Source organism: Cajanus cajan, chromosome 2 (assembly GCF_000230855.2).
Source record: "Cajanus cajan strain Asha chromosome 2, NIPB_CcT2T_4, whole genome shotgun sequence".
Lineage (NCBI taxonomy): Eukaryota > Viridiplantae > Streptophyta > Magnoliopsida > Fabales > Fabaceae > Cajanus > Cajanus cajan.
The window spans coordinates 52409818-52431378 of NC_138518.1; the positions used below are offsets into that span (position 1 = coordinate 52409818).

A 21561-nucleotide genomic window follows, 5' to 3' on the forward strand; every position below is an offset into this window, starting at 1 on the left:
TGCATTTGGAGATGTTGTAGTATTTGACACCACTTACCGTACAAACAAAGTCAACAATCATCGGCAGAATGTTATGTTTGGATGTGCTTTCTTAATTATTCAATGAGAAGATAGAATCTTTTGTGAGGTTTGTTTAGATCTTTTTTTAGATGCAATGAGTGATCAAGCTCGTAAAACCATTTTCACAGATCAAGATCAAGCTATGGCAAAGGCAATTGAAAAGGTATATTTCCCCACACTTCTCATCGTCTATGTTTATGACACAAGTAAAAATGCTGTTGATCATTTAGATCCTATAAGTAAAAGAAATGAGTTCATGTCAATGTTTAACAAGTGCTTGCAAGGTTGTGAATCAAAGAATGAATTTCAAATGACAGGGATGAAATGATATTACCAAATTTGAATGCCAAGAACATAGATGGTTAAGAAATTTGTACAAACTACATAAGTGGTGCACAGGATTGAATAAAGGCATTTTTTCAGCTAATATTTTGTCGACTCAAAGGAGAGTACAAACAATGTTTTATCTGGCTTATCAAATGCAACCATAAATCTTACAAAATGTGCACATGCTTCTAATAACTTGTTTAAAAGGTGGCGTCAATGTGAAAAAAAGCCGTAGCCAAGTCGATTCAGAAAGAGGTACTCCAGATATTATATTTAAGGATAGTGCCTTATTGAGACATGCTGCAAGGATATACACAATACCAGTATTAAAAATATTTCAAAGTGAGTGTATGTGTCAATGTTCTTGCTTCAACATGGTCATTAATCTCACAAAATGCAACTTATAGTTATGAAGTGAAATCTCAAGGAAGTAGAAAAAATGAAAAATGGTCAAAAGACACGTATAGTATATATTTGACGCTTCTACTTTGAGTGTCTCATGTAGTTGCAAAAGGTTTGGATCAATGGGCATCGTTTGTTCTCATGCTTTGACGGTGCATGTTTTTAATAATGTATCTTTGATTTCTATTCAATACATTTTGACTCGTTGGATAAAATATTAAAATTGAATTTAAAACTAAATAAAAAAGATAAATTAAAAGAGATAAGAGGTTGGGTTAAATTCTAAAAACACTCTTGTTTGAGAAAATCAACCGAAAATATATTTTGAATTGACTTTTAAAATTACGTTAGAATCATATATATATATATATATATATATATATATATATATATATGTGTGTGTGTGTGTGTGTGTGTGTGTAAAAGTTATATTTAAGTTTGTTAAACTCTTTGCTATTTTCTAATTTATATTTATTCATAAAAATTAAGAATTTGTAATAAATAATATTTAATATATATATATATATATATATATATATATATGTGTGTGTGTGTGTGAGAAAAGAATTATAAGTTTGGTATAATTAACATATTAAAATTAAAGATTTAATTAAAATCATTTAAAACAAATGAAAATAAAAAGATAATTAATTATCAAATTAAAAGGTAAATTATCATGTCACAATATCCTTCAATGTAAATTAATAAAATTATAACAGCATTAGTGGAAGAAAGATTTAATTACAAGCTTTTTAAATCATAATGGTATTTTTAAAATATTTTAAACTATAGGGACTTAATTAAAAATTTGATAAAATTATAAGGACCAACAAATTAATTTTATCCTATTTTTATTTATATTCCATTACTATTTAAAAAAAAATATTTTGAATATAAATATATAAAATTTTCTGGCAGCAAAAGATTATATGTGCATCGGCAACGGAATCCACTTTTTAATATAGTGTTCAAATCGTATTGTCTTATATAAATGACTGTGTTATTTAAATAAATACATAAAAAAAATTAATATCCACTTGAAAATTAGAAGAAAAAAAAAGTGTCATTTAAAAAGAATTTTCTAGATTAAATTAAATTGGATGGATAATTAGTTTATGTTCAATTTCCTTTTTACAGTCCCCATACCATGTCTTAAATTCCAAACAATAAAGTTAATTTCAAAACTGTGGACGGCGATTCTAGTCTATAACTCAAACCGTTCCCTCATTTGATTGGGTCATCGTTTCACGATGTAATCAAAGACGACATCACCTTAAATGAAGAAGGATAATTAATGAGTTAAACTTATTCTACTACCACACTATCACTTGAAAGGCTTTCCGTTTTCCAAGTTTTTCAATTTCCCTTCAAAATTTCCTGTGTACGAAGAGACCCTGTTAATGCTAATAATTAAGTCGAGATTTCCAATGTCTAGGCAGACATAAGTCTTTCAAAGCTGAATTCAATTATAGTGTATCTCAATCTTCATTCACTTGAAACAGAATGGCCAAAGATCACGAATTCGCCATAGGAATTGACCTTGGTACAACTTACTCGTGTGTTGCAGTATGGCAGGAGCAACAGTGTCGAGTGGAAATCATCCATAATGACCAAGGCAAGAACACCACTCCTTCTTCTGTTGCTTTCACGGAACATGAAAGGTTGATCGGTGATGCGGCTGAAAATCAAGCTGCCACCAACCCCGAGAACACTGTCTTTGGTATATTTTTCAACTTAAATCGTTTGTCTTCCGTTAAATATCTTCACTGCAGTCATGATTTTCATGTATACAAACAAATTATCAAATTTCTTGTAACTTTTGCAGATGCTAAGAGGTTGATCGGTAGAAAATACAGTGATCCCATTATTCAAAAGGATAAAATGTTGTGGCCATTCAAGGTCATTGCTGGTATTAATGACAAGCCCATGATTTCTGTTAAGTACAAAGGTCAAGTGAAGCACCTTTCAGCTGAGGAAGTATCATCTATGATCCTTGCAAAGATGCGAGAGATTGCAGAGGCGTGTTTGGAAGCACCAGTGAAGAATGCTGTTATTACTGTTCCTGCTTATTTCAATGATTCTCAGCGAAAAGCCACCAAAGATGCTGCCATCATTGCTGGCCTCAATGTAATGCGGATAATCAATGAACCCACTGCTGCAGCTATTGCATATGGCCTTGAGAAGAAAAATAATTGCGTCGGAGAGCGAAATATTTTCATATTTGACCTTGGTGGTGGTACTTTTGACGTGTCTCTCCTCACAATTAAGGATAAGGTTTTTGAAGTTAAGGCTACAGCAGGAAACACTCATCTTGGGGGAGAGGACTTCGACAACAGAATGGTGAACTACATGGTGCAAGAGTTTAAAAGGAAGAATAAAGTGGACATTGGTGGTAACCCAAGAGCCCTAAGAAGGTTGAGAAATGCATGTGAGAAGGCTAAAAGGGTACTCTCGCATGCTGTTACTACCTACATTGAGTTAGATGCTTTATTCGAGGGCATTGACTTGTGTTGTTCGATCAGTCGTGCAAAGTTTGAGGAAATCAATATGGAGCTCTTTGAAGAGTGTATGGAGACAGTAGACAAGTGTCTTACTTATGCTAAGATGGACAAGAGCAGTGTGCATGATGTTGTCCTTGTTGGTGGTTCTTCTAGGATTCCCAAAGTGCAACAACTACTTGAGGACTTTTTCCGAAGGAAGGATTTGTGCAAGAGCATCAATCCTGACGAGGCTGTTGCTTGTGGTGCAGCTGTGCAGGCTGCTTTGTTGTGTGAAGGCATTAAGAATGTTCCAAACGTGGTATTGTTGGATGTTACACCGTTGTCACTTGGTTGGAAATTACAAGGAGATATCATGGGTGTTGTGATTCCTAAGAATACTACTATTCCGGCGATGAAGACAAAAGACTTTGTCACAATTGAAGATAACCAATCCAGAGTGTTTATCCAGGTTTATGAGGGTGAGAGAACAAGAGCCACTGATAACAACTTGTTGGGTTCCTTCACGCTTTCTGGTCTTCTTCCAGCTCCTCGTGGCCATCCATTTGACGTGTGCTTTGCCATAGATGAAAACGGTATCTTATCTGTCTCTGCCGAGGATAAGACTTCAGGCAATAAAAATGAGATTACCATAGTCAATGATCAAGGAAGATTGTCAGCACAAGAAATTAGAAGAATGATTCAAGAAGCAGAGGATTACCAGGCTGAAGATAAGAAATTCCTAAGGAAGGCCAAAGCAATGAATGATTTGGATTTGTACATTTACAAGATCAATAATGCTCTAAAAAAGAAGGATATCAACTCAAAGCTTAGCTCAAAAGAAAAGAAGGATATCAGTTCTGAAATTTGTAGGGCCAGAGATTTACTTGATGCTAATAACCTGCAACAGCAAGATGATATACTTGTATTTGAGGATTGCCTGGAAGAGCTTGTGGCCATCTATGAACGTGTCATGGGTACGTAAGATTAGTTAGTACTTGGTAGTTTTTCATTCGTGATTTTCCTTATGTTGCTGACTTTCTATTTTGTTATATGCCGTAAATGCAAACTTTTATGATTGTTTTTATAAGATAATTTAAGTTTGACCACTTAGTACTGGATAATTTATTTAAATTTGTTGTGTGGCTGACTAGTGCACTCAATATTCTAATTTATCCTTGGACTTGTTTCATGCCTACCACTTACTCGTTTCGAAAGTTTATGTATTCCTGACGAAAAAAAAAAAGAGATAATTTTATTTTCATTTATAAACTATTTTTTAATTTATATTTGTTATAATATGTTTTACTTACAATGGTATTTTACGTAATATCTGAAATAATAAAATAGTATTACAAGACCAAGAAATATGATAAAAAGTAAAAATAAACCACCTGTTAGAATAGTCATAAATTATAAAGAATTGTAAAATAATATTGTCATAGTAAAAGTGCTAAAATAACAAACAAACAAAATTCACCACATAAAATAGAAAATTGAATTGAATTCTAATATAAGAAGAATTGCTTGTTCGTGATGGAAGGCGACCTGAACTACACACATTCACCCCTGCTACCAAGAGCTCAGATAGGGGTGTTCAAAAAATTAAATTAAATTAAATTATTGTAAAAATTAAACTAAACTAGATTATAAAAAATTAAACTAAATTTTATAAAAATTAAACTAAACCATATTTTAAGTTTAGTTTTTAAAACTAAATTATTATAAAAAGTAGTTTAGTGCACTGTAATTATAAAAAAATTTATTAGGAAATGTTTTAAATAATTAATTAGAATTAAACTAATAAATAACTAAATTGGATTAAACTAGAAAAAAACTAAATTATATTTATAAAAATTGAACTAAAATAAATTTTATGTTCAGTTTTATAAATCTAAAACTATTTTCTAAAGAGTAGTTTGTTAGACCAAATTGTTAATAAAATTGATTTCTCATTATTAATGTCTTTTTTGTAACTTTTCAATTTTACTTATTGTCGATTATTGAGTTAGTATCCTAGTGACTTAGTATTACTGTGCATAACTACACATTTTTGTTTTGGTTATAGAATTTTTCTATGATGATTTAATTTACAGGATTAAAAGAAAAAATTAATTTTCATTTATTAATTGAATAAATATTTATATACCTTTGATAATTATTACTCTTTTTGTATTTTTAATATAATTATTATAAAAATTTAAAAATGTATTATATATTTGTGTACAAACTTATCTCTTTATTATTCAAATAATTTTATTTTTGATGCTAAAATATATTAATATTTTAATAAAAAAAATATAATATTAATTAGTTGAGTTTAACAATTGAGTTTGCAATATTATAAAAGTAACAGTATATAATTTGATAATATTTTTTAAAAGTCAAACTATTTTGTAAATAACACATTAACTAAAAAGATAGTTACATGTAATATTTTGTTACTAATTTACAGGATTAGAGGAGGAAGAGGTGGAGGAAGAATTTACAGGATTAGAGGAGGAGGAGGTGGAGGAGGAGGAGGGATGGAGGAGGAATTTACAGGATTAGAAGAGGAGGAGGAGGAGGAGGTGGAGGAGGTGGAGGAGGAGGAGGAGGAGGAGGTGGTGGAGGAGGTGGAGGAGGAGGAGATGGAAGAGGAGGAGGAGGTGGAGGAGGAGGAGGAGGAGGAAGAGGAGATGGAGGAGGAGGAGGAGGTGGAGGAGGAGGAGGAGGAGGAGGAAAATATATTTTAGATACAGTCTTTATTTTCCTTGCTTGACAAAATATATTTAGGCGTCAATTTCTAATTAAGTAATTTTAGTCATCCAAGTATTATAATCATATGATTTTAGTCTCTTAATTTTTAATTGAGCAATTTGAATCCTTTAAATATTTTAGTTGTACAATTTTAGTTTTTAATCGAATAATTTTAATCCTTCAAGTATTGCAGTTGTGTGAGTTTAATATTTTTGTTAAAAATATATAGTTTATGTTGATACAGTTCTAATTACCGACTTGATATATTGATATTTCTAATTAATTTTATGCTACTATATTAATCTTATCTAACATATTTATATTTATGAAAATATTAATTCATATATAAATACATTATCAATAATATTATGATACTAATAATATATACAAATTTTATTTATTTAGTAGTAATATATATATATATATATATATATATATATATATAATTTTAAAAGAGGAAGAATTCACTTCAATAGTAAGTCTATCTATAATTATTTTTCAATAATTAGTGTTTTATATCAATTTTTAACAATTCAATCGTTGAATTAAAAGTTATATAGACCTATTATGTAAATTTAACACAAAATAAAAATTATTTGATACTCAATTTCATTAATTTAAATTGACAGATTATCATAAAAATATTTTATATATCAATTTGAATTAATGAAATTGAGTATATTAAGTAGTTTTCAAATTTTTAAGAATTTGCAAACTTTATTTATATATTACGAACTTTTAATTCAACGATTTGATTGTTGAACAAACTACAATTTTAGTTGAGTTTAGTTCACATGTTGTTTAGTTCAACTATTTAAGCAGTCCTAATTTTAGATACTGTCTTCATTTTCCTTACTTGACAAAATATATTTTTAGAAGAAAAAAAAACTTAAATGCATTTATCACAATTTATAATTTTAGGCGTCAATTTCTAATTAAGTAATTTTAGTCATCCAAGTTATATTCGTATAATTTTAGTCTCTTAATTTTTAATTGAGCAATTTGAACCCTTTAAGTATTTTAGTTATACAACTTTGATTTATTAGTTTTTGATCGAATAATTTTAATTCTTCAAGTATTGCAATTGTGTGAGTTTAGTATTTTTCGTTAAAAATATATAATTTATGTTGATCCAGTTACTTGATATATTAATATTTCTAATTAATTTTATGCTACTATATTAATCTTATTCAATATATTTATATTTATGAAAATATTAATTCATTTATAAATACATTATCAATAATATTATGATACTAATAATGTATACAAATTTTTTTTATTTAGTAGTAATATCGTATTTTCAACCATGTTCCTCCTCTAATATAAATGCGTGATTTGTGTTTGGGATCCATGTTCCTCCCAATTTTTAAATGTCCTCAGTTGTGGTGAATGGGATCCTAGTCATCAAAACTCTGACCCACAGTATCTTGATTCCAATTCAGAAACATGCAACGTGGCAATCACCAAAGCCATTGGCATTAGCATGAATCATCCAATAAGGGATGACCTTATCCTATCCGTTATCTTACTCACACCATAGCCACCAAATAATTGTGCTCTCTCCACTCACAAAAACACTTGCAAACTGGTTTGTTTGGTAGAGTAAGAGAGAGTTGGTGGCAATGGCAGCGTCACTACAAGCAGCAGCTACCCTCATGCAACCCACCAAGTTGGGTAGAAGCAACACATGGCAGCTTAAGTCCAATCACTCCATTTCTAAGGCTTTTGGTTTGGAACCCCTTGGAGCTAAGGTCACATGCTCCCTTCAGGCTGATCTTAAGGACTTGGCTCACAAGTGTGTTGATGCTACCAAAATTGCAGGATTCGCCCTTGCCACCTCTGCTCTCGTTGTCTCAGTATGTTACCTTCTGTTCTTCCAATTTCATACTATCTTCTTTTTTTATCCATGAAATCAAGCATGGTACCATAATTTATAACAATTCACACACAAACTTCACCAACTGAGTTAGACTTCCTTGTTCTAATTTGATAAATTGATACTATAATCTATCATTGACTGTGTGCATTCCCACGCAATTTACTATCATTCATATTTCATTGAACAATTGGGTATCTTCTGTTAATTACTAAGAGCACCCGTGTCCCTTCAACTTTGCTGTCAAATTTTGTGTTCATCTTTCTCTTTCGTTATGCAATAGGATTCGTTTGATGAATGATCTTCTGGTTTATGAGTAGTAACCGTCAATATGATTAGGGAGGTCAATGATAAATGTTACATTGGGATAATCAAATGATTCTAACAGTCTAACATCAGTAATTTAATTGTCATGAGATATTCAACATTAGAGCTTTATGATCCCAACCAAACTTGTGGTCTTCAGTCTTAACCACATATCTTCACACAACTTGAATGAGGTATCAATTTGTGCTACGAAGTCACTGCGAGTGTCAAGCTTAAGACTCAGCCTTGCAAATAATTAGCTGTAGTTGACGAGACGGGTTTACTAATGCCATGCTCAGTTCATTATGCAGTATAAGTAGTCAAATTCGTCCTTAAAAGACATGCATTCTGTGGTCAAATCAGTTTTCATGTCACAAATTTTGAAGACTAGTTTGTTTGACTAACCTAATACATCCATTCATAATCAAATATGGACACATATTACCAAAATAAAACTTTAAATTTGAGTGAAAAACGACATCAACGGTATCTATAGTATTGCATCTAAGTTTGATGATTGTAATTTCTATTGCTGGGAAGGCTTAGTAATACGAAGTTCTTTTTTGTAATACGCTTTGTTATTAGCTTATACTTATTAGAACACACCAAATCATATATTTAATGAGTCTAGCACATGATTGTGTAAGTCCTAGTAAGTAGTAACTGTTCTTAACATATATTTGACTATAACTGTTGATCTCTATTGGCATTGTTCAGGGGGCAGGTGCTGAAGGTGTTCCAAAGCGACTAACCTACGACGAAATCCAGAGCAAGACCTACTTGGAAGTGAAGGGAACAGGAACAGCAAACCAGTGCCCAACCATAGATGGTGGAGTGGACTCATTCGCCTTCAAGGCAGGGAAATACGAGGCCAAGAAGCTCTGCCTTGAGCCAACTTCATTCACAGTGAAGGCCGAGGGAGTGACCAAGAACGCCCCACTAGAGTTCCAAAACACAAAGCTCATGACACGCTTGACCTACACTCTTGACGAGATCGAGGGACCCTTTGAGGTGTCTTCTGACGGCACCGTCAAGTTTGAGGAGAAGGACGGCATCGACTACGCCGCCGTGACAGTCCAGCTGCCCGGCGGCGAGCGCGTGCCGTTCCTCTTCACAATCAAGCAGTTGGTGGCGTCAGGGAAGCCAGACGGCTTCAGTGGGGAGTTTTTAGTCCCTTCATACCGTGGAAGCTCTTTCTTGGACCCCAAGGGAAGGGGTGCTTCCACGGGTTATGACAATGCGGTTGCTTTGCCTGCTGGAGGAAGAGGAGATGAGGAGGAACTTGCCAAGGAGAACAACAAGAGTGCCTCATCATCCAAGGGGAAGATCACCTTGAGTGTCACCAAGACCAAGCCTGAGACTGGTGAGGTTATTGGTGTGTTTGAGAGTGTTCAGCCTTCTGACACTGATTTAGGAGCTAAGGCTCCTAAAGATGTCAAGATCCAGGGCATCTGGTATGCTCAGCTTGAGTCATAGACTCTTTCTTTTATGCTTTGCTTTTCTATTTTGTTGGTTCAGATTTTGTTGCAACTCTCCTATCACCCAACTTTCCTACCACCGAGAGCACTGTCGTGTTTGTATATTATATCTACCTCCAATTACCATGCCTAAAATTTCAAAGTTTGAATTCGTGGGGTGTGTGAGTTTTGAATGCTAGAAAATTTGAAACTTAACTCAATTTTACAAAATTAATTTCTGAGGTTAAAATTGTCTCTCACTTATATTCATATATAATATTTTAACCATATATTCAATCGATATGAGATCTCCAATACAAACTTTTCATGTTAAGGAACGAACATCTTGAGCGTGAATTTTACAAGATTAAACATCTTTAAATGGTTTGATAACAATTGATCTAATAAATAAGTTCATCAACAATCAATAATCTCCCAAAGGTAAACTCTAATAGCATCTTCAAATATAAATTTAAGCCTAAATCATCCCCATAAAATTGGCTCATAAAAAAATATGGTTTTGGACTTTTAGGAAAAAGAATGAAGAAAAAATTAATGATACGAAGTAGTGTATTAGAACTAGAAATGCCAAGAGTTACAAAAGATTACAATGGGCTTATATAGGCAACTAATTTCCTACATCTCTAATGGTTGAAATTGCATCATATGTGTTTCATTACATCTTATATGCTAGTAACTAGGGAAACATTGCATATGAAGAGGATTGCAATTGACTATAAGAGAAAGCTTGGATTTGTCATCATATGTACTTTGAATATGATACTACTCTATCCTTTTTCCATATTCAATGGATTGACAACACATAAATGTAATAATATTCTCAACTCGATGTGGTTGACAAAAACATACCAAACTTTTTTATGTTTGACAATAATATATTTTCCACTAAATCATGTTTATTAGATTATAGCTCATAGGAATAGGATTTGACATACGGACAAGATCCAAATTATTGAAATATAGCACGAACTAGCGGTGAATGAAATATTAAACCGATTCATTTAACATCTTTTTAGATCACAAAAATTTGTAGAAATGTTAGGCTTAGTATTAAGAACCTACTAGTAAATTACGGTTTAACTACAAAAAAATTATAAAACTGAGAAAAACAAAGACTTCATTCATGTCACCATACTCAGAAAAATACACCTAAAGTAAGCTAGGTCTAGCTTAAAGGGTTAGCACTTCATGCTAGTCCAATTAAGGGAAAGAAACAACAAAAATAAGGCTTGGGAGCCTTTAATACAAGTGACATAGTAACTTTTAGACCAATAAGGCTTGTCCTCAAGGTTTGTAGAGGTGAATGGGTTGAATTTGTTTTCATGTTGGGCTAGTTGGTTAGAGTTAAGTGGAGGGATAAGGGTTGTATTAAGGTTCTCAAAAAGTGAAGTTGGAATAGGTATACGTGTCATAACCGAAATGGAAAGGGTGGGTAGTGTAGTGGAATTACATTGGATAATGATAAGGTTGTATCAAGCTTTATGGGTGCCTGTGCAGAGTTTGAAATTGTTGTCGAGGGTTTGTGTCACGTGGGAAAGTAGGTATAGGTAATAATTGTTGGGAAATTTAGATGGTTGGATTGGAGGCAGAGGGACATTTAACAATTGAGATGTGGTGGAACTATTTGGAATGAGAAAGTGAGTTAAAATGGGGAAAGTGTTTGTGTAGAAAAAAATAAGAGAGACGAGGTAATACTAATGTTGTGGGTGAACGTAGCAACTCACTGTATTTTTTATTGAATAAGAGATGACCTTTAAATAGCCATTTTACAATGTACTGAACTAACAAGAAGATAATAAAATATCTTATCAAATCAAAACTTATCAAAAAACTATCTTATCTAATCTGAAACAAAATAACTCAAAAGATAAATCAAATAATTCCAGATAACTTAAATCGAATATCTCGGAATCTCTAGAAATTTAAGATTTTCCAACAAAACTCCCCCATAATCTTAAATTTTTTTTTTCGATGTCTCTTCCACCAGAGCGCGATACTCCTCCGCGTACCATGGCCCCGCGAGCCACGCGACGTCCAGCACCCCCGGCGCCGCGGTGGCCGATGCCTCTTTTGGGACACAAAAATACCTGTTGTTCTTTGGTCCACCTCTAAACCCAGAAAATACTTCATGATGCCCAAATTGGTCATCTCAAACTCCCTCTTCATCACTTCTTTAAACTCCTCAACTAGCTCAGCTTTGCTTCCCATCTCACTCTTCTCAATTGATCTGATCTCCTCATCCATTTCTTTCTTCCATCTCTCATCAAGTACCGCCTCTTCAAATTTTATGTCTTCTGTTCCTGTCAATAGACATACTACTTGTAACTCGTCAGTGGATTTGTAGATGTCTTGCAAGCTCCGAGTTCTAAGCTGCTCAGGTTCATCATCTTCCTCGGAATGCTCATTGGTCCTATCCGAGCTTCTCCCTGTTATCTCTGAGCTCTCTCTCAGAGTTCGAGCTCCCCGAAGTCTCTTCGGAGTTACTCCAGCTCCACTCGCTTTCCTCATCTACCTGGACATCTCGGCTTACCAGAATTTTTCCTGTAACAGGGTTGTACAATTTGTAGGCTTTTGCCTTTTCATCATACCCGATCAAGATATACTTCTTGCTCCTATCATCAAGCTTCGTTCTGAGCTGAGCTGGAACATGACCGTAAGCAAGGCTTCCGAAGATCTTGAAGTGATGTATACTCGGTTTTTGTCCACTCAATGCTTCTTGAGGTGTCACATCATCCAATTTTGAATGTGGGCACCTGTTCTGTATATATATAGCACACTGCACTGCCTCTGCCCAAAACTTCTCAGGCATATCCTTCCCTTTAAGCATAGCTCGGACCATATCAAGAATAGTCCGATTCTTTCTTTCAGCCACTCCATTTTTTTGTGGTGAATATGGAGCTGTGAGAAAACGTTTTATACCTTGCTCTTCACAGTATTCCATAAACTCTGCCGATGTGAATTCTCCACTTCTATCCGATCTCAAAGCTTTAATTTGCTTGTTAGTCTCTTTCTCCACCATGACTTTAAACTTTTTAAAAGCTTCAAATGCCTTTGATTTTTCTTGCAAGAAATATACCCAGGTCTTTCGAGAGAAATCATCTATGAAAGAGATGAAATATTTCTTATCACTGAAGGATGCAGGAGAGATTGGTCCACACAAGTCAGTGTGTATCAGGCCAAGTTGCTCCTTTACTTTGTACTCGGACGAGTTCGGAAAACTTGTTCTTGTATGCTTTCCGAGTACACATGCTTCACAAAACTTCTTGTCAAACTCAACACCACGTAGTCCGTGCACCAACTCCTTCCTTGATAGCTCGGCCAAACCTCCAAAGTTTAAATGCCCAAAACGAAAATGCCACATCATGGCTTCATCCTTCACGTCCAGCTTCAAGCACTTATTTTGAAGGATGTTCAGCTCTAGTTTATACATCCGATTCTTTTTCATCTCTACTCGGGCTATTAAACGATCATGTTTGTCTTCAAATAAAGCACTCGATCCTTCATCAGAACCGAGTTGCCTTTCTCCATCATCTGCCCCATGCTCAAGATGTTATTCTTAAGCTCGGGAACGTAGTAGACATTCCTTATTTCTCCAACTCGTCCATCCTTCTGCATATGCCTGATGGTTCCACGCCCTTTTACCGCCACCTTGGAATCATCTCCAAATGACACGAATCCAGCCTTCACCTTGATGAGTTCGTTGAAGAAACTCTCTTCTCCACACATATGATTGCTCGCCCCAGTGTCCAAATACTAGACCGAGTTGTTTAAGCAACTTGAATCAAGCTCGGCTTCTGACTTCTCATCTGAGCTTGGAAGCTCAACTACTGATCTCTCCACGCAACTCAAGTTTAGCTCATCCTCGGAGGCACAACTCGGACGTAGCTTGGTCTCCGAGCTCTGCGTCATTATCAAAATTCCTGCTTCCTCGTCCTCTTCTTCTGTGAGAAGATTCTTCTCTTTCTCTTCACTTCGGCTTTTAGCTCGGCAATACTTTGCTATGTGACCGTATTTGCCACAGTTGTAGCAATTTGCCGATCTGCATTCTTTTGCGTAGTGGCCGAGTTTGCCACACTTATAACATTCCACCTCGGACCTCGGCTGACTTCCTTGGCTACGATCACCTCGTCCTTGTCCACCTCCATGATCACCTCATCCTCTACCTCGTCCTTGATCACCTCGTCCTTTGCCTCGTCCTTGATCACCTCGTCCTTGATCACCTCGTCTTCGGCCCTGGTGTTCCGAGTTTCATTCAAATCAAGTTGCGCCTGTAATGCTTGATCAAGAGTACCCTTCATCTTCCTCCTCCTTTGTTCGTGGGCTTCTAGTGACCCAGCGAGCTCTTCCACTGAGAGAACTGACAAGTCCTTTGACTCCTCAATTACGCATGCAATACTCTCGAAATCATCTGTTAATGATCTCAAGATTTTCTCCACAATTCTACTTGCTGGCATTGACTCCCCATTCCTTCCGAGTTGGTTAGCCACCTTCTCCACCCGAGTTATGTACTTGGATACTTGTTCCTTATCCTCCATCTTCAAACACTCAAACTCTCCTCGGAGAGTTTGAAGTCGGATCTGTCTGACACGGTGGTTACCTCTGTGCACAACCTCCAAGATCTTCCATGCTTCCTTTGAAGATGCAGCGTTTGCAATCTTCTCGAAGCCTGACTCATCCACGACATTGTACAAAAAATACAAAGCCGATTTGTCCTTTACTCGTGTCTTTTCCAATGCGGCAATCTGAGCCACAGATTGGTCTTCGTCCTCCTCGGGTTCTTGAAACCCCTTCTCCACTATATCCCATAGACTTTGGGAACCCAACAGGGTCTTCATCTGTAAACACCAATTATCATAATTGGTTTTCTTTGACAGTTGTGGTACGGTCATTCCATTAACAACCTTCGCCATTACTCTCTCTTTCTTCTTTCCTCCCCTTCACAGGCGCACACTATTTTCCTCTCACACTCGGCACTCAGAGCATAAAGCTCTGATACCAATTTGTAGAAAAAAAATAAGAGAGATGAGGTAATATTAATGTTGTGGGTGAACGTAGCAACTCACTGTATTTTTTATTGAATAAGAGATGGCCTTTAAATAGCCATTTTACAACGTACTGAACTAACAAGAAGATAATAAAATATCTTATCAAATCAAAACTTATCAAAAAACTATCTTATCTAATCTGAAACAAAATAACTCAAAAGATAAATCAAATAATTCCAGATAACTTAAATCGGATATCTCGGATATCTCGGATATCTCGGAATCTCTAGAAATTTAAGATTTTCCAACAGTTTGTGGGTTCGTCAAGTTAAGTTTGGGATGTTGGGGTTAAGGGTCTTTGAGTGGAGAGGGGAAGGCGATTTGACACGAGGAAGCAGGCTCGCCATGTGAGATGGTGGTTTTAGGCCATGGTAGGGGCAGAGGAGGCTCAAATGAAACATCGAATACACACGAGAGTCTAGTGGGAGCACTAAGGTTTATGGCATAGTTCCCACTCGACGGTTGACCATAAAGGGGCCAAAATAGCACTTGGATAACTTAGGTGATAGTCAATGAACGATGGATGTTAACAATAAAGAAGGATGCACTGATTTAGAGGACAGGCTGCCTCCTAAGAAAGGAACAAGAGGAGAATGAGAATACTTTTTCTGCTAATTCCATTCACAGTACAGGCCATATAAAGCAATAATTCTAGAAGGATTCCCCTAACACGTGGCACCATCAGGCCATACAACAATCACCAAATCTTAACTAACTTCTTCTAGAAATAAAGGGGAAAATACATAATGTAATAAAAGAGCTGCACTAATAGTGAATGAAGTCAGTCCAACCATTGGGCCTGTTGGTGACTCTTTTGGGCCTTGCATTGTCAACCGTAGCCTCACATGTAACAATACCATCCCCTTCGGCAACGACCTTGTCCTCAAGGTCATAGAAGGATTTGAGCTCCAACCAATTCTCCCATGATGTATCATCAGGAGACAGTCCATGCCACTGAACCAAAGCAAACTTGGTCGGTGTTCCATTGACCGGAACAGTTTTGAAAGCAAGAATTGCCAAGGGGGTGACAAGAGGATTGTTGTCAACAAAAGACGGTGGAAGCTGATCAATTAGTGCTGGAACGGGTCCCTCATGCGGTTTCAACATACAGCAATGGAAGACATTGTGAATTTTGGATGATGAAGGGAGCTCTACACGATAGGCCACCGGTCCCACCCGCTCAAGCACCTGGAAAGGGCCATAGAAACGCCGAGCCAGTTTATGATACTTCTCCCCTGATACCGAAATCTGCTTATAGGGCTGAAGTTTAAGATAAACCCATGACCCAACAGCAAAAGTCTGGTCACGGCGCTTCGAATCAGCTATCTTCTTCATTCGCGCCTGGGCTTTGGCTAAATTGGTCTTCAAAAGTGACAGAATCTCCTCTCGTGTGGCCAGGGTGGAGTCACATCCAATGTTAGAAGAAGTCCCTTCGACATATGCAGGAATCGAAGGAGGAGGCTTGCCATACATTACCTCAAAGGGAGAAAACCCTGAACCAGAATGAACAGATGTATTATAATGATACTCAGCCCACGGTAAGTATTTAAACCAGTGAGTGGGTTTGTCATGAGCAAAGGCGCGCAAGTACTGCTCAATCGTGCGATTCATGACCTCAGTTTGACCGTCCGTTTGAGGATGGTAAGAGGAACTCATTCTGAGAAGCGTGCCACTGAACTTGAAGAGGTCGGACCAGAATCGACTGATGAAAATAGGGTCGCGATCAGAGACGATACTCTTGGGTAACCCATGATGCTTGCACACAATGGAAACAAACAGTTCTGCAACCTTGTAGGCAGTAAAGTCAGATCGCAGGGCCCCCAAATGAACCCCTTTAGAGAACCGATCAACAACAACCAGCAGCACCGTGTAGCCATTGGAGGGAGGTAGCCCAGTCACAAAATCGAGGGAAATGTCCTCCCAAACACCCGTGGGAATGGGCAGAGGTTGCAAAAGACCCCCAGGGCACTTAGTGCTATACTTGGTGCGCTGACAAACAAGGCACTAAGCAACAAATGACTTGACATCCTTGGCCATAGACGCCCAATAGAAGTTGGCATTAAGACGTTTCAGTGTCTTGTTGACCCCTGCGTGGCCCCCTATAGGAGTCTCATGAAACTCACGCAAGAGCAGGGGAATGAAAGTGGAAGTGTTACTCAACCAGATCTTCCCACGATAAAACAATAATCCATCCTTCAGCTTGAAATGGGAATGAGACGTGGGATCAGAAGAGACCTTATCCCTCATAAGGACGAAATCTGGATCAAGTAGTAACGACTTCTTCAGGTCACGAAAAAATACAAACTGCGGAACTGTGAGGGTGTGCAATGATGCTTGAGCGTCACAAGGAGAACGAGAAAGTGCATCTGCAACAATATTCAACTTGCCCGGTTTGTATTGAATGTCATAATCATAACCCAGCAACTTAACAAGGTAATGCTGCTGTTCCAGAGTCTGGATGACTTGGGTAAGCAATTCCCGGAGACTCTTCTGATCCGTTTGAATGACGAAATGGTGACCCAACAAATATTGACGCCATCGCTTCACGGCACTAGTGATGGCATGTAATTCACGGATGTAAGCAGAGCACTTGGAAAGCCTTGGGCAGAAAACCTTGCTAAAGAAGGCAATGGGACGATTTTCTTGAAGTAACACTGCCCCCATAGCAATACCAGAGGCGTCAGTCTGCACACAAAAGGGCTTAGAGAAATCCGGAAGTGCTAAGACTGAGGCACTAATCATAGCAGCCTTTAACGCCTCAAAAGCCAACTGCGCTGTGGGAGACCATTGGAAACTGCCCTTCTTAAGGAGATCCGTCAAAGGGGAGGCAATAGCAGCATAATTCCGGACAAATTTGCGATAAAATCCCGTGAGTCCCAGAAACCCACGCAGCCCCTTGACACTGATTGGAATGGGCCACTGCACCATAGCCTCGATCTTAGCAGGGTCAGGAGACACCCCCCCCTCAGCCACAATATGTCCAAGATAAGCTATCTGAGACTGAAAAAAGGAACACTTCTGTGGTTTTAGATAAAATTGATGGGACTGCAGTATAGAGAATACCTGATGCAGATGACGCAAGTGTTGCTCAAAATCGCTGCTGAAAACCAAAATGTCATCGAAGAAAACAATGACTGAGTTGCGTAATAAAGGCCTGAAAATCTCGTTCATGGTGGACTGGAATGTGGCAGGGGCATTACACAATCCAAACGGCATAACGCGATACTCATAGTGCCCATCATGTGTACGGAAAGCCGTCTTGTGCACGTCGGAGGGCTGGAGACGGATTTGATGAAAACCCGATGTAAGGTCCAATTTGGGAAAGCAACGTGCAGCACCCAACTCATCCAGCAGTTCATCCACCGTGGGGAGAGGAAAACGATCCAGCAGCACTGGGCCTGTTGGTGACTCTTTTGGGCCTTGCATTGTCAACCGTAGCCTCACATGTAACAATGGACTACTAGCGATGAGGTTGGAGGCCCAACCATACCTAGTCCCCGACCTCAAAGGTGTATGAGGTACGCTTATGATTAGTTTGTTCCATCTTACTTTGATGAGTGCATTGCAAGGTTTGTTTCAAACGGGTTAACACTTCTTGTCTTTCTTGTAGAGAATTGTGTAGAAAGGCTATAAATCCGTAAAGTTGGGAATGAAATTTGATGTAGTGGGGGGCAGACAACTATAAAGTGCTTGAAAAGGCATCATGCCAGTGGAAAAATGGAGGTTGGTATTATGACAAAACTTTGTCAAGTGCGAGAAGTTAAACAAATGACGTGGGTGATTCGAAGTGAAGCAATGGAGGTAGGCTTACAAAGAGCAGTTAACCACCTCTATCTGATCATCCGTTTCATGGTGGCAAGTAGTGCTATACTGGAGGGTGGTGCCTTAAAGCCTAAAATGTTCCTTCCAAAACATACTGAAGAACAAGGGGTCATGGTTGAATGTGATGGATTTGGGTACTCTATGAAGTTGACAAATTTCGACGAAAAAATGCAAGGCTAAATCCTTGGCAGAGAAATAAGTCAGCAAAGCAATGAAGTGCACAAACTTGGTCAAACGATCGCAAATGACCCAAATCATTGTGTGATCAGATGAGTTTGAAAGGTGAGTCACGAAGTCCATGGTAAGATCCTCCAAACTTGATAAGGTATAGGGAGGGGTTGTAAAAGCCCTTGCTTTTTTGGGGGCACAAATTTTTTTTGTTGGAAAACTAGGCAATTTCTGATAAACTATTTGGTATTTGTGTACATGCTAGGCCAATTAAAAAAATGTTAAGTGGGTCATGGTTAGTTTTAAGCATGAATGACCAGTCATGAGGGTGGAGTGAAATTCCAACATGATAGATTGGCGTAAATCTTGAAAATCAGGGATGAACAAACATTAATGAAAATAGATCAGCCCTTGAGAGATGAAAAAATGCCCTGCATTGATGGGTTACAGGTGGTTTTTTGGACAAAACTTTGGCCTTTTGGCAGGTAGCAAAATAATGGCGTAAGCGGTCTAGCAACAATGGCATTGGAAAGGATGTGAAAGACAAAAATAGTGGATAATCAGAGAACTTCCGAGAGAAAGTGTTAGCCATGATATTGATTTTCCCAAGTTTGTAAAAGATATCAAAATTGTAACATTGAAGCTTTGAAGCCCACTTTTGTTGTTCGAGCATTTGAATGGTTTGTTTCATAAGAGGGTTCAAACTTTTTTATCTTTATCAATGTGGAAGTGGTGACCAATTAGATACTAATGTCATTTCTTTACTGCCTCTGTGACAACATAAAACTCCTGGATGTACACAAAAGAAGCTTGGAGGTGGGAGTACATCTATTTGTTGAAAAAACCTATTGGGTGCCCTTTTTGAGTCAACATGGCATTGATAGTAATCGCATATGCATCTGTTTCAACAACAAAGGTGTTGGATAAATCAAGCAATTGAAGAATTAGAGCAATTGAAAGTTTTGATTTTAAATTCGTAAAGGTCAATGACACCTCTATAGTCCATAAAAATTTTGTACAAGTTAACAAATTCATGAGTGGAGAGGCAAGAGTGATCTACTGACAAATAAACATGTTGTAAAATCCAGTTAATCCCAAAAACTCACGTAGAGTCATGAGGGAACGTTGGAGGAAATAAAAAATTTCTTTAAGTTTTTTTAGGATCAAGGACCACCCCTTGAGTAGAAATTATGTGGCCTATGTAAGACACAAAATGAACCGCAAAAACACATTTTGAAAATTTAGCAACAAATTAATTTGAAGTTAATAAATCAAAAATTGATTGCAAGTGGTGTAAATGGTTAGAATAAGTAGAACTATAAATTAGAAAATCAAAAAAAAACAAAAACAAAAACAAAAACAAAACTTATACAAGCTTGTGTAGGTAAGGGCATAACAAATCATTCATGGTTGACTGAAATGTTGTTAGGGCGTTAGTGAAGCCAAATGGCATGATTAAGAATTCATAATGGCCATCAAATGTTTGAAACGTCGTCTTGTGAGTATCTTTAGGAAAAGCATGAATTTAGTGGTAACTAGAGCAAAGGGCTAACTTAGAAAAAATAGTAGCTAACCCCAATTCATCTAGTAGTTCCTCAATAATTGGTATAGGAAAATAATCCTTGATAGTAATTATGTTTAAAGCCCTATAGTCTACACATAGTCTCCAAGTATCGTTTTTTTTATGAACCAACCAAATAGGGGACGAAAAATGATTATGACTAGGTGTAATGAGTCCTTGAGTAAGAAGGTCTTGAATGATGGAGCTCATAGCCTCTTTTTGGGAGTGTGGGTAATGATAAGGTTTAATGTTGATAGGTGAGGTGTTGGGGGAAAAGGGTATTGCAATGATCATGGGGATGGGTAGGGGCTAAGCAATGGGGACTTGGAAAATGGGGGAGTCGAAGGAAAATAAGGTTTGGATTTCAAGAGTAAAGTTCGATGAGTTGGGATTATATGAAGAATTTGGGGTTGAAAAAGGGTTATAGGGTTCAAGGACAAGTAAGTGAAAACATGCAATGGAGTTATGGTGAACCAAGTGACAAAATTGATAGTAAGTAGAGAATGTGGTAGGTAGGGAGGAATCAACCTAGATAGTAATGAAGGGTAATATTATGCGTAAAAAAAAGATTAGGTGTGGAAAAGTCAGCTGTTAAAGGGCCTAAGGTGCACAACCACTCCACACCTAAGACAATATTTACACTTTCAATTGGCATTAAGTAAAAGGGAATATGAAAAATATGGTCTTGGATAGTGATAGGAACTTTCTCACATAGGCCAACACACTCAATGTTGACCATTACCAACCATGATTGAAATTTTGGGTGTAGTAGTGATGGGTAATTAAAGGTGAGTAGTTAGGCGGGTTTGGAGAATGTTATGAGAGCTCTCGATATCAATTAAAACATGACAATGTTAGGAAGCCTACCCTGGAAATTGAGAGTTTTGGGTGAGGGATGGCTTGTTACTTCATGGGATGAGAAATGAAAATGGGAAATGTTAAGGGTTAACTTTGCATAGGGGATAAGGTCTAAATTGTCAACCTCCGTATCCTTAATCATCAATAGAAGGAAGAGTTTATTAAAACATTCATGACTAAGGATGAACTTATCATCATAGTAATAACATAAACCTTGAGCACGTCGCTCTTGTATTTGAGTTTGGGTAAGTCATTATATGGGTAAAGGGTTGGTGGTGGTGGGGCTTGAATGAGTTGGAGTAGAGGGTGGCTAATTTATGGAGTGGAAGTTTGGTGTTGTCTTTAAATTTGAACTCAAATAATTTAGCAAGGCCAATCGCCTGAGAAATAAAATATGGATGTAATATGAGTAACTCATGGCGTAGTTTAGGTTTGAGGG

At 37.0% G+C, this 21561-nt stretch overlaps 2 protein-coding genes across 2 annotated transcripts; both read left to right on the top strand.

The window, feature by feature from the left end:
* Positions 1-1452: 1452 nt before the first annotated feature.
* LOC109816171 (heat shock 70 kDa protein 18) lies at positions 1453-4682 on the top strand. The gene has a single exon (XM_083069977.1). The coding sequence runs from the start codon at positions 2293-2295 to the stop codon at positions 4249-4251; it is 1959 nt and encodes a 652-aa protein (XP_082926103.1). The 5' UTR covers positions 1453-2292; the 3' UTR covers positions 4252-4682.
* Positions 4683-7558: 2876 nt separating this feature from the next.
* On the top strand, positions 7559-9810 carry LOC109816181 (oxygen-evolving enhancer protein 1, chloroplastic). Its single transcript, XM_020381078.2, has 2 exons — positions 7559-7864; positions 8908-9810. Exons 1-2 carry the CDS (start codon positions 7631-7633, stop codon positions 9664-9666), a joined length of 993 nt encoding a protein of 330 aa, XP_020236667.1. The 5' UTR covers positions 7559-7630; the 3' UTR covers positions 9667-9810.
* The last annotated feature ends 11751 nt before the right edge of the window (positions 9811-21561 follow it).

Coding starts and splice junctions, on each gene's coding strand:
- LOC109816181 (XM_020381078.2), top strand. CDS start 7,631: ATGGCAGCGTCACTACAAGCAGCAGCTACCCTCATGCAACCCACCAAG. Junction 7,865..8,907: donor CCTCTGCTCTCGTTGTCTCA/GTATGTTACCTT, acceptor GGCATTGTTCAG/GGGGCAGGTGCTGAAGGTGT.
- LOC109816171 (XM_083069977.1), top strand. CDS start 2,293: ATGGCCAAAGATCACGAATTCGCCATAGGAATTGACCTTGGTACAACT.